Raw genomic sequence first — 11,389 nt, 5'->3', positions numbered from 1 at the left:
AGGGGGCCCGTGCGAGGCTTCAGGCTGTCCAAATTTGTTCAGTGACACAAAATATCTTGAAGCAAGAGTGGAGCGAGGTGTGGGCAATGCCACTTGCCCAGCCAGTTTGGCAGAGACCTGCCTTGGGCTCCTCGCCCCGCCATGCCGCGCTGGCTCGGGTGCGTCTGGAACTGGGCAGCCCCTGGGCAGACATCCTGGTGCGAGCTGGAAGGCCCCCAGGTTCCCCAGGAGAAAGGATCCTGGTATCGAGGATGGGCTTGTACAACTGCTGGCACACTTGTGTAATGAGTTGGCCGGACTCAGCCCTCCCTGAGCATCAGAACTTGGGAGACTGGGACAAGCATCATGACCCTGCACTGAAGTGAGCAGCACAAGCAGTTTCAGAGGTCTCAGTTTTGGGGTTTAAGGGGTCTCGGTTTTGGGGTCTGTGCTGCCTCCTGCGCCGGGTGGCCAAGAGGAGTGTGTGGCCATGCCACGTGGCTGTGGCTGGCTCGCTGCGGGCTCTGGGTGCTGGCATGGAGCAGAGGGCCCTGGACACCCTCTTGCTGGGGATGACCACGTCCCTGGGCAGCATCAGTGCAGCCTCTGGGGACATCCACGTGAGACTGTGTCCCTGCCTGAGCCACCCCCAAAGCACAGATTTGGGTACCCCAAAGCACTCTGTTCCCCTGAAACACGTCGCCAGGATTCTGCCGGGGAGATGTGTTTGGGTCAACACCCTCCAGGCTCGGTGCAGGGCCCCTGCTCTCTGCCTCAGTTTCCCTCACCACAGAGAAGGCCTCTTGCACGGACAGGACTCCCATGGTGGCATGTGCCTGCCCTGGGGGGACCGGAGGGGACTCCCATGGTGGCATGTGCCTGCCCTGGGGGGACCGGGCTCCCCGGAGACAGGGTAATCTTGCCCTGAGCTCCCCATTGTGTTCGGCCCCAGCACTATTGCTCTGCTCCCTTTGTCCCAGGGGCTCCTCAGCTCCTGATGCTTTTGGCATTCCTGTCCTTGAGCAAAGCGCTGAGAAACTGCCTCCTGGGCAAAGGCGGCTTTAGGGAAACAATGAGCCGCCCTTTGTGCTGGAGATTGTGCAGAAAGACTGCAGATAGGTGTAGCCCCGCCTTACATATGAAGTAGGAGAAGTAGAAAGACCAGGATTTCCCCGGATTAGGAGGATTTTCTCCCCCCAGTCTGGTATTGCACAATTTCCGGTGGGGGATTTTAGACCTTCCTCCTGAGCAGATGCTCTGGGGGATCCTCACAGCAATGAATGAGCCGCCAAGGGCTGATCCCAGTGGGGATGTCGGTGCAGCAGCTTCTGCCAGGCTTGGGGTCCCCAGGGACCCACAGGTGGCTGGGGCTGGGCTGCTCACAGGGTCACCCTTGGCACCAGGACCAGCTCAGTGTGATGGTCTTGCAGGCGAGACCAGAGCTCAAATATCCCTCTGATGGTGATGCTACGCCATCCCGGCCTCCACATCCCTGAGCTGGGGACACCATCGGGCTCCGGGGGTGACTTCAGGGGCTGGGACACAAATGCTGGCCTTGGGGACATGGTTCAGCCCCGGGGACAGGGATAGGGATGGGCGCTACTCCAGTGGATGATGGCTCTGCCATTCCACCCGCCACCCACGCCTTCCCGCTGTCACAGATCCGGCACAGCCCAGAGCAGGAGCTGAGCAAGCGTGAGTGCACCCGAAACCAGACAGCCCTGCCAGGCTGGGCCAGGCAGGACGGGGAGCACGGGCTTGGGGGCAAATGGCAGTGAGTGGGTCCCAGAGCTGTTGCGGGGCTGTGGGCCAGCCTTGGCATGGCTCCCCGACTCGGGGGCAGCCCTGCCCACACACCGCAGAGCTTCTCCAGGGCTCAGGGCATCTCCTGGCATCGGGCAGGGTGTGCCGGGTGCAGGACAGGTCCAGGGGGGCTGAAGAGGCAGCGGGGCTGGAGCCGATGATGTATTTTCCTCCCCCTTCTCTGCGCTTCACTGCCTGCTAAATTCAGAGCGGGTGGCTGCACCCCCAGGGAGCTGGGGCTGGTGTGACCCCAGGGCTGTGAGCACCGTCCCCTGCCCCGTACAGCCAGGCAGTATTTCGTGGTGCTCCCGTACCCCGCAGGGACTTGGGCAGGCGTTTTGCAAGGGCGCAGCCAGCCCCCGCGGCCGCTGCCCGACAGCTTCACGGGGACAAAGGGGACGCGTTGCATGGCAAGCACGCAGCAGCCGTCCTGTGCTGCCCACACCTCTCCCGCGTGGGACACTGGGGAGCGTGTCACAAGGCTGAGGGGGACGAGATGGGGCCGGGATGCGTTGGCATAGGGGCTCACAGCCTCCGCTGTCCCTGGGGAGCCGGGATCCCTGCAGGGACACCAGGGTGGCTCGAAGGGTGCTGCTGCGGTGGGATGGGGACAGCTGGAGGCAGAGCCCAGCTCAGGGTGTCCCCGGGACACCCATCAGGCCCGGGGTGGCTGTCCACTGTGGGGAAACGCTTTGGGGCTGGAGCTTCAAAGTCCAGCCCTGCTGTCAGTGGGGATCCAAAGGGCACGGGGGCCCCAGGAGCTGCCTTGCATCATGTGCCAGAGCCGTGCCAACCACCGGCCGGGACACGGCAGCTCCCGCGGAGCTGTGCCAACACCGGGGGCACAGGCTCATTGCTGGCCGTGGAACCGTGCCAGCACCCTGCGAGTGGGGGGTACAGCGAGGTGCCAACCTGGCCCATGGGTGGCTCCCAGCCGTGTCACCCGCGGTGCCGCAGCCCTCGGGCACTCACCCACCCGCCCCTGTTTGCGCAGCCGGCGCGGGTGCTGGCAGCGAGAGGCTCTTCGGTGCTGTTTGCCGAGCGCCTGGAGAGGCCGGGATAAAAGGGCTGCACGGCCCCTCCAGCCCTCTCCAGCAGTGCTTTTGCACCTTCAAAGCATCCGGAGCCCCTTGAAGCTGGGACAAGCTCCTGCCTCACCCTGGGAAAAGCTGGAGAGGTCCCTGAGGCCAGCGGGGAGGGGGAAGGAGACATGGCCGAGAGCTATAGGTTGTAGGAGCCTTTGCTCCTGTGCCCGGGGATGTGTTGGAGCAGGCAGTCTGGGGCAGTGCCAGCTGTGTCCCCAATCCTGACCCTCCATCCCTGCTGACTCCAAACTGCTCTGGGGCAGGACGAACCTCCGCAGCCCCCACAGCAGCTCAGCCTCTGCCTTTAATGTTGTCAGGGCAATTTGTTTCCTAAAGAGAAAGAAAAGGCTTCACCCATGCTTCCTGGGGAGGGCGAAGGGCTGGGAGCAGCCCTGGGGCGGGAGGAGCCTGGCTGGGGACACCTCAGGGGACAAGCCCAGGGGTCCCAACCTGGGTGGGGACCAGACCCAACGCTGAGACCAGAGCTCAAAGGGACCATCAGCCCCGGCTCCCAGGGGCTGTGTGGGTGCCGGAGCTCCTGCTCCAGCCCTGCAGGCATGCGGGCGGGAACGGGATGCTCAGTGCTGCTCTGGATGGGCCAGGAGGACATGTAGGGTGCTGTGGCCATCGCGGGGACCCCACGGCACTCTCGTGGCTGGGAAACCACAGGCCCCAGCCCAGCACCCTCCTGCTGCGCTGCCCCAGATGCACGAGGCTGGCAAAGCTTTGCAAGCTCAGCCACAGCTTGTGCCAGCAAGGAAAGGGCTGAAGCGGCCCTGGGGCACCCCACATGCTCGGGGACCCTGGGGACAGGCACCAGCTCAGTGTCCACTGCCAGCCCTGCTCCTCTGCCTCCCTCGTGCCGTCTGCTGGCTTGGCAATGGGGAAACTGAGGCACAGAGTTGTGCACAGCGGGCAGCGCCGTCCCCCCTCGGCGCTCCCCTCCGGGCCCCCGCTCCGGCTCAGCTGAGCGGGGCCGGGGGTGCCCGGTGGGGTGTCCCCTCCCGGTCCCCGCTGCCCCACGGGCGGTGGATGCCTCACGGGCCCCGGCGCTGCCCGAGCCCCAGCAGGTGGCGCCCCGCGCCCGCCGGTGGCGGCGGCCGGAGCCCGGGACCGGGGGGGGCCGGGGGGACCGGGGGGGCTGTGGTGGACGGCGCTGAGCAGCGCTGGGATGTGCTGGTCCGTGCTGGGCTACACCGGGCTGCACTGGGCTCGTCCGTGCTGGGCTGTGCTAGTCCATGCTGGGCTGCACTGGGCTGTACTGGACTGTGCTGGTCCACGCAGGATCATACTAGGCTGTGCTGGGAAGAGTAGGGCTGCGCTGGGCTGTACTGGGTTGTACTGGGCTGGGCGGGGCTGTGCTGAGCTGTACTGGGCTGTGCCTGTCCATGAAGGACCATACAGGGCCGTGCAGGGCTCTGCTAGGCTGGGCTGCACTGGGCTTTACTGGGCTGTACTGGGCTATGCTGGTCACTGGACTGGGGCTGATTGCTCCCTGTAGGGCCAGTGCTGCAGCCTGGGGACCCAAGCCCCCCAGCTCCCAGTACCACCGGACGGGGCAGACCTTGTGGCCCTGACCACACTGGGTGGCAAAAGGAGGGTGCTGGGGCTGAAGTGGGTTAGCACACGCTGCTGCGGGGAGTCCGCTCGTCCCGGCTGGACTTTGCAACTGCACATGTGTGTGTGTAACGATGCCACAGTCATTAGTGCACAAGGTGAAAGCCTCGCCGTGTTTTCACAACGTTTATTGCCCTTCCTAGAAGGACTTTGGCAGTGGAGAGACGCAGCATCCCACTGCGCTCACCCCAGGCCCCGAGGACACAGCGTGTCTCTCCGGACCCCCAGGCTGGATGTGCTGGGTGCCGCATGGGCAAAGCCGAGTTTGGGCACCCACCAGTTTGGGTGGGAGCTGCCTGTGCGAGAAGGGCTCTGTTGTGCCCCTGTCCATCCCCTGCTTCCCTCCGGCCTGTTGCTCCCGGCTTTGCTGGCAGCTCCCGGCCCCTCCGGGTGGTGATTATTCGGGGGGGGGGCAAAGCTCCCAGCTGGACCTGTGAGGGTCTTGGTGGCTGCGGGGGCACCTCCGTGGGAACCCCCTGAGCAGGGCAGAAATGCTAAGTGACCCCACTGCTGCCCGGGGCTGGAGCCTCTCGCCTGCCTGTGTCCGCAGGGAATGGCCACGCAGCAGCCACGGGTGGCTGTGGTGGAGGACGGTGGCAAGTGCCCCGGTGCGGGCTTGGGAGCCCAAGGGGAGGTGGGGGGTGCCCAGGCAGGGGGAGGTGGATGGGAAGGGGCACCCAGGGGTGTTCTCTGGCAGTGGGTGATGCCTTGCTGTGACATGTCCCCCACTTCTCCAGCTTGCTTTGCCATTGCGCTCAGCCGAATGTCCCCAGGCCGGTGGCACAGCTACGCTTGGCCTGGGTGCCCCCAGCCAAACCCCTCCTTGCAGGACCCCCTCCCTAGCATTTGCAGAAGGGGGTCCCCCAAACCCCGACCTTTCTGATGGCCTGAGGATGGCATCGGGAGCTGGCGGGACGCTCGGGGGGGGCAGCGAGGGCCCCCCAGGCCAGCGCACGGCGTGGCCACTGGTTAACAGCCCCGTTAGCATCCCCGTTAGCAGGACCGGGGAACCCTGGGGCGGGGGGCCGCGGCACTGGGCCCCCCCCGGAGGGCGGGGAATAGGGCAGGGCCCCTCCCTCTATGCAAATCGCAGCCCGGCGATTGGCGGGAGGGCGGGGCCGGGCGCCGCAGACAGGCTATAAGAGCGGGGGGGAAAACAATGCACCCGCCGTCCCGGCTCGGTGGCTGGTGCCGCCGCGACCCGCAGCGCCGGGCGAGGTGGGTGCACCGGGGGGCTCCCCCCTTCATCCATGGGGGTGCCCCTTTCCTGAGCGGGGCTGTGGGTCGGGTGGGGGGGTGCCCCCTTTTCTTTCTGCCGCCCCCAGGCTCTGCCGCTTCCACTCCCCCCCCCAAATGCAGAGATGGAGTTTGACTCGTACCAACACTACTTCTACGACCACGACGCCCAGGAGGATTTCCACCGCTCCACGGCACCCAGCGAGGACATCTGGAAGAAGTTCGAGCTGGTCCCCACGCCCCCCCTCTCCCCCCTGGGTACCCCCGGGGAGAAAGGCTGCTGCTCGGGGGCGGAGGAGCGCTCCGGCTGCCTCTCCCGCTACTGCCTGCCCGGGGAAGAGCCGGAGTATCTCATCGGCACCGGGGAGATTTTCGGGAACCTGAGCGCTTTCATCCTCAAGGATTGCATGTGGAGCGGGTTTTCAGCCCGGGAGAGACTGGAGAAGGCGATGACAGAGAAACTTTCCACGGGCACGCAGAGGGCCACCCCCCACAAACCCTCCTTCGCCCAGGATTTCGGGTTCAGCAGCTCGGTGAGCGAGTGCGTGGATCCCGCCGCCGTCTTCCTTTGCCCGCTGGCCGAGAGCAAGGTCCCCGCATCCTCGGGATCCGAGGGCCAAAGCGATTCTGGTAAGGGATCGAGGGGCGGGCTGCCCCCGGCCCAGCCACCCTCCAGCCTCGCTGCGGGGAACCCGGCGCGGACGACACGCGTGTCCCCACATGTGCGTGCCGGGAGCCTCCCAGCCAGGCAGCGCCTTTGTTGCGGCTCCAAGCGAACCCCGGTCCTGGCCCCTCGAACAAAGCGGGCTCGGCTGCTCCCCTTCCCGCGGGGCTTCTGCTGGGGAAACCCCTGCCCCAGGCAGGAGGGTGCGTGGGGCTGCCCCTCCCGGCCGCTGCGTGGGTCTCTGGTGGTCCCGGCCCCACGGGAGCCTCGCGGGCGTGTTGGTGAGGGGCAAGTTTGCAGCTCGCCGTGGGAAGTTTGGGGTTTTGGAGCGTTGCAGCGTGTTCTGCCGCCGACTCGTAACCTCAGCTGCTTCCCCTGCCCCGCCGCGCACGGGGCCCACCCGGGACGGGCTTTCCTCGGGACAAAAAGCAAAACATCCCCTGGGGCCGGCAGGTTGCGGAGCAGCGGCCGCGTCCCCCGCGGCGGTGGCTGCGTGGGATGGGCAGGAACATCCCGCATCAACTGTGGCGCGTCCCGGGGCACGTCCGCGTGTCCCGCGTGGGGGGGGCGTGTTTACACGGGGGGTCGGGCTGGGAAGCGGATGCCTCTGGAACCCCCCAGCCGAGGGCAATGTGGTGCCAACCCCCCCCCGGCATCCCAGCCCGTAACCACCCATTTTAGTCCCTATTTACACACCCCCCCCCCGGCTCTCCCCAAACCCACCCGCCCCCTAGCCCCGGCGGGCGCCGTACGCCGTTTCCCTCGCTCCCACGGAAGCTGGGCTGACTCGGCTGCCGTGGAAGCGCTGACGCGGTGACGTGACCCCGTTAATAAATCTGCCGGTGGCAGCGACCTGCGCCGGTGAGTCACGGCGCGGGACGGGGACTTAATGCCATTAGGAACCCGGGGACGGTAAGCAGGTCGCGGGCGTTAAGAGGCTTAACCCAAATTGGTGGGGCCGGCTGGGGCGGGGGGGGTCCCGGTGGGGTCCCGGGATCGGTCCCGGTCCGGATCCGGCCGCGCCACGTGGGCGCCGAACAAAAAGCAACAGATTGCAAACAATGAGAGGGGGCCGCGCTGATGGACAGGGGCGGGGACCAATAGGGTGGTAGGACAGCCGGCCGGCCCCGCCAGACCGCCAATGGGCGGTTCGGTGGGGCGGGGCCCCGCGGGCCGACTTTTATTAATGAGCGGGGGGGGGGCTGCGTGTATATACACGTGGCTGAGACCGGTCGGGTTGTGACACTGATGAGCGCGGCCTGTGTGGGGACAGCGAGTGTCCCCCCGCTCTAGTAGCAGGGTGGCTTGGGCTCGCTGGGCAGAGGCCCCAGAACCTTGGGGGGGCCGGGGTGTGGGTTGGGGGCCACAAGCAGGAGGGTGCCCTGGAGCCCGGCTACTGTGGCCACCACTGGCCCTGTCGCGGGGGAGGATGGGGGCCAGGCCTCTGCCCAAAGATTCCAGTGTGGGTTTGAGCATCTCGGGGGACCTTTAGTGAGCGGCTGTATTTCCCCCCCAAAGTCCAAGAAAAAAGGTGGAAGCGCATCCCTAAAGGGAGAGCGATCGCAGGCGCGTCTGGAGCCAGGTCACCCTGCTGTCCCCAGGGGCCAGCTTTGTGCTGCTGGGCTTTGCTGGGGTGGGACAAGCTGCTGTGACAACAGGCAGGGTGCTTTGGGTCCAGTTATGCTTTATTTGGGTCTGGCTGTTCACAGCTCTGATAACCTCCCCTCTGCTGACTCCTGGGCTTGGGATGCCTTCGAGGTTCACTGAGTCTGTTGGAGGGATCCCTTCACCTCTCCCTCCCCCCCTGCACCATGGGGGATTGTCCCCCCTGTCCCCGGGGAGCCTGGGCTGAATGGGGTTTATCACTTGTGAAAAGTAACAAGTCACAAAGTGGGAAGCTGCAGCCAAGAGGAACAAAGGGCAGCTCTGCCCCCACATCCCTCATCTACAATTCCAATAGGCCATGAAAGCATCCGACCAGGATGAACTTTGGAGTTAGGCTGTCCCAGGTCCCCAGCATCCCGATTCTCCTGTACCCCTCCCCAGCAGGTGGGCTCGGGTGTTTCTTGCCCGAGGATCCTTTATCGCGGCCGCGTGTCGCTCCTGGTGCAGAGGCGAGGCAGCAGTAAAGCCCCATCCCAATTTCAGGGGACTGGGCACATGAATGTGGAGGGAAAGCTCCTTCCTGTGCGATGGTATTGGAAAAGCATTTAAATCACCCAATCCCTTCTGGAGTGGCTTTGCAGTGCGTGAGCAAACTTTTGTGGGACAGCAGCGGGGAGATGGTCTGGGGGCTGTGGGGAACCCTGGTGGGGAGATGAGGGGTGATCAGGGGCTCCCAGCTGATGGTGACTTTTTTTTGCCATGTCCATTTTGAGCAGAAGGTGAGGAGATTGATGTGGTGACGGTGGAGAAGAGACAATCGCTCAGCCTGAGGAAGCCGGTCACCATCACGCTGCGTGCCGACCCCTTGGACCCCTGTATGAAACGCTTCCACATCTCCGTCCACCAGCAGCAGCACAACTACGCCGCCCGCTCGCCGCCGGATGCCTGTCCCCCACCGGAGCCACCCCAGCAGGACGAGGACGAGCCACCGAGTGCTGCGGAGCCAGCCCCTGCCATCACGCTGCCCGAGCCCGGCTTGCCAAAAGCCGGCAGCAGCCCCGGCTCTGACAGCGAGGACGTGGCCAAGAGGAAAAACCACAATTACCTGGAGCGCAAACGGCGCAACGACCTGCGCTCGCGCTTCCTGGCCCTGCGGGACCAGGTGCCCGGGCTCGCCAGCTGCCCCAAGACGCCCAAAGTGGTGATCCTGAGCAAATCCTCCGAGTACCTGCAGTCGCTTATCAGTGCTGAGAGGAGGATGGCGGCTGAGAAGCGGCAGCTGCGGCTGCGGCAGACCCAGCTGCTCAAACGGATTGCTCACCTCAAGGGGCACTAGCATGTGCCCCCCACCCTGGTCCCCATGACCCCCTGGCTCCTTCTCAATTTGCACATTTTTTTATTTTTTTGGTTGTTTGTTGAAATGTTGGCCCCAGGGGGCTGGAGCACACGGGGGTGGCTGCAGTGGCGCTTCTGGCTGCGGGAATGGGGCCACAGCAGGGCCCCCCCACAGTATTGCCTGCCTGGGGCTGGCTTCTTGGCACCGGGTGTTGCAAGATTTCCCCTCTCCCCCCCGTGAAGCTTTCTCAAGTGACTGCTTTGATTTGGGGGCTCAACTCTATTCCCCCTCCCCAGCAGCCCCTGCACCCCTCTGCCATTTGCCACCAACAGCATCACTGGGAGCTGCCCCTGGGCGTCCATCTCTCCCTAAAAATCCCAAACAATTGTGATCTGCTTCGGCTCAGGGAAGCAGGCGGAGGCAGACACGGAGAGCCCAGCATGGGGCTCGTCTCGGGATGGATCCCCGTGGAGGTGGTGATGGCAGGATGTCTTTCACCAGGGTTAACAGCACCCCGTGGGCAAATCCCCTTGCTCGGCTGGACCGTACCTCACTTTCTTACCACTTCACACAGTAGCGTGTCTTGGATTTTACGTTTTAGAAACTGCTGCTGTAACTGCGAGTCTTATACTGGAGGCTGTGTTTTTATACTGTATTTTTATACCACTTTTTGAGAAGTATTGGTAAAGAGTTTGCTTTTTTTATATATATATAAAAACTTTTCTGGAGGGGGGGGTTGCTGCTATGGGGGAGGGCTCAGTCCTGCTGCACTTTAGGGAGATCAGGAAGGGGCTGGTTCCTGCTGGACCCTTGAGCTGAGCCCTTGCGGAGGCCGGTTGCCCCCTTGCAGCTCTCCAAACCACCCATTTGCAATAACAGGGGCTTTTTTCCCCTTTCCCATCCTTGTGACCCTCTTCTGACCCTTGTGAGCACCCCTTCACCAGCAGCCACTTACAATCCCCAGCGAAGCTTTGGCCTTTGCAGGGAGCCTGGCTGGAGGGGGCAGGTTAGGTGCATGGCAGGGGCTGTGCTGCCTTTGAGGCTTCCCCCTGCCTGTGCCGTCCTGCTGCCCAGCCTGCGGTGGGATATGTGGGTGGCAGAGTCCCCTGTCCCCTCCTGGGGGTGCTGGCAGGGGTGGTCCTGCAGGATGGCACCCTCAGGTCCCTGCTGACCTGCTGAGAACTGTTAGAGTTAACACTGTGGTTGGATTTAGCACTTTCTTCATTACCTCACACTTCATAAATAAATAAGTTTGCAACAGCCTGGGTTGGCTTTTTCCATGCAGGTGACTATGGGTTTCCATGCACCATGCCACGATGCTCCCGGGGGGGCTGGCCTGGCTGCTGTGTTTTGGGGTGTCCTGACCACTCGTGGACACAAACAGAAATGACTATATTTTGCACCAGGGCTTGGCTGCCTTGCTGCCAGCAAGACTGAGCTCTTTGTCCTGGCTTTCTCCCAGCGATCGAAACAGAAGTGGTCGTGGTGGTGGGGCCAGGGAAACGAATCACCTGGATTATTTTTCCTCCTTTTAAGTGGCTTTGTCGGCAAGGAGGGGCAGAGAGCCCTTGCTGGGCTCTGAGAAGGCTTTAGTGTAACTATAAACCCCCCTAATGGGGCTCAGGGCAGTTTGTGCGGGCCAGGCGCTGCTCCGTGGGTCAGGGGTTGGGGCCGTGGTTGGCAGTAACCCTATAGGGAGGGGGGAATGCAATCTGCTCGCTTCAAGGAGCATCGGAAAACTTCATATACCCAGATCTGCCGAGTGGATGAAATTATATATACGTCTGTTCTCCCCCCTGTCCCCAAACTCAATGCATTTGGTTTTCCTTTGTACTGGCAGCAAAAGTCTTACTCTAAATGCAGGAGGGACACGGGATCCTGTTACTGCTGAGAAGTCAGAAGAGAGCTGCTGCTGCTGCAGGAGGCTCAATCACCCGGGGGAAGTCAGCCTTAAAAAGCAATGATTCTGCACAGAAGCTCTTAAATACCCGTCCCTTCAGTTCCGGCAACATTTCACAGTTTCTGCATGTTGCATCACGTTGTGTCAAAGCGTTTTAGAGCTGT

At 63.4% G+C, this 11,389-nt stretch overlaps 1 protein-coding gene across 1 annotated transcript; it reads left to right on the top strand.

Annotated features, from left to right (window-relative positions):
* The first annotated feature begins 5,845 nt into the window (after positions 1-5,845).
* MYCL (MYCL proto-oncogene, bHLH transcription factor) lies at positions 5,846-9,325 on the top strand. The gene is made up of 2 exons (XM_059830923.1): positions 5,846-6,350; positions 8,766-9,325. The coding sequence occupies exons 1-2, from the start codon at positions 5,846-5,848 to the stop codon at positions 9,323-9,325; spliced, it is 1,065 nt and encodes a 354-aa protein (XP_059686906.1).
* The last annotated feature ends 2,064 nt before the right edge of the window (positions 9,326-11,389 follow it).

Source organism: Gavia stellata, chromosome 29 (genome assembly GCF_030936135.1).
Source record: "Gavia stellata isolate bGavSte3 chromosome 29, bGavSte3.hap2, whole genome shotgun sequence".
Classification (NCBI taxonomy): domain Eukaryota; kingdom Metazoa; phylum Chordata; class Aves; order Gaviiformes; family Gaviidae; genus Gavia; species Gavia stellata.
Note: the sequence above shows the minus strand (reverse complement) of the source record. Positions and strands in the feature narration are given on the sequence as shown.

Coding starts and splice junctions, on each gene's coding strand:
- MYCL (XM_059830923.1), top strand. CDS start 5,846: ATGGAGTTTGACTCGTACCAACACTACTTCTACGACCACGACGCCCAG. Junction 6,351..8,765: donor CGAGGGCCAAAGCGATTCTG/GTAAGGGATCGA, acceptor CATTTTGAGCAG/AAGGTGAGGAGATTGATGTG.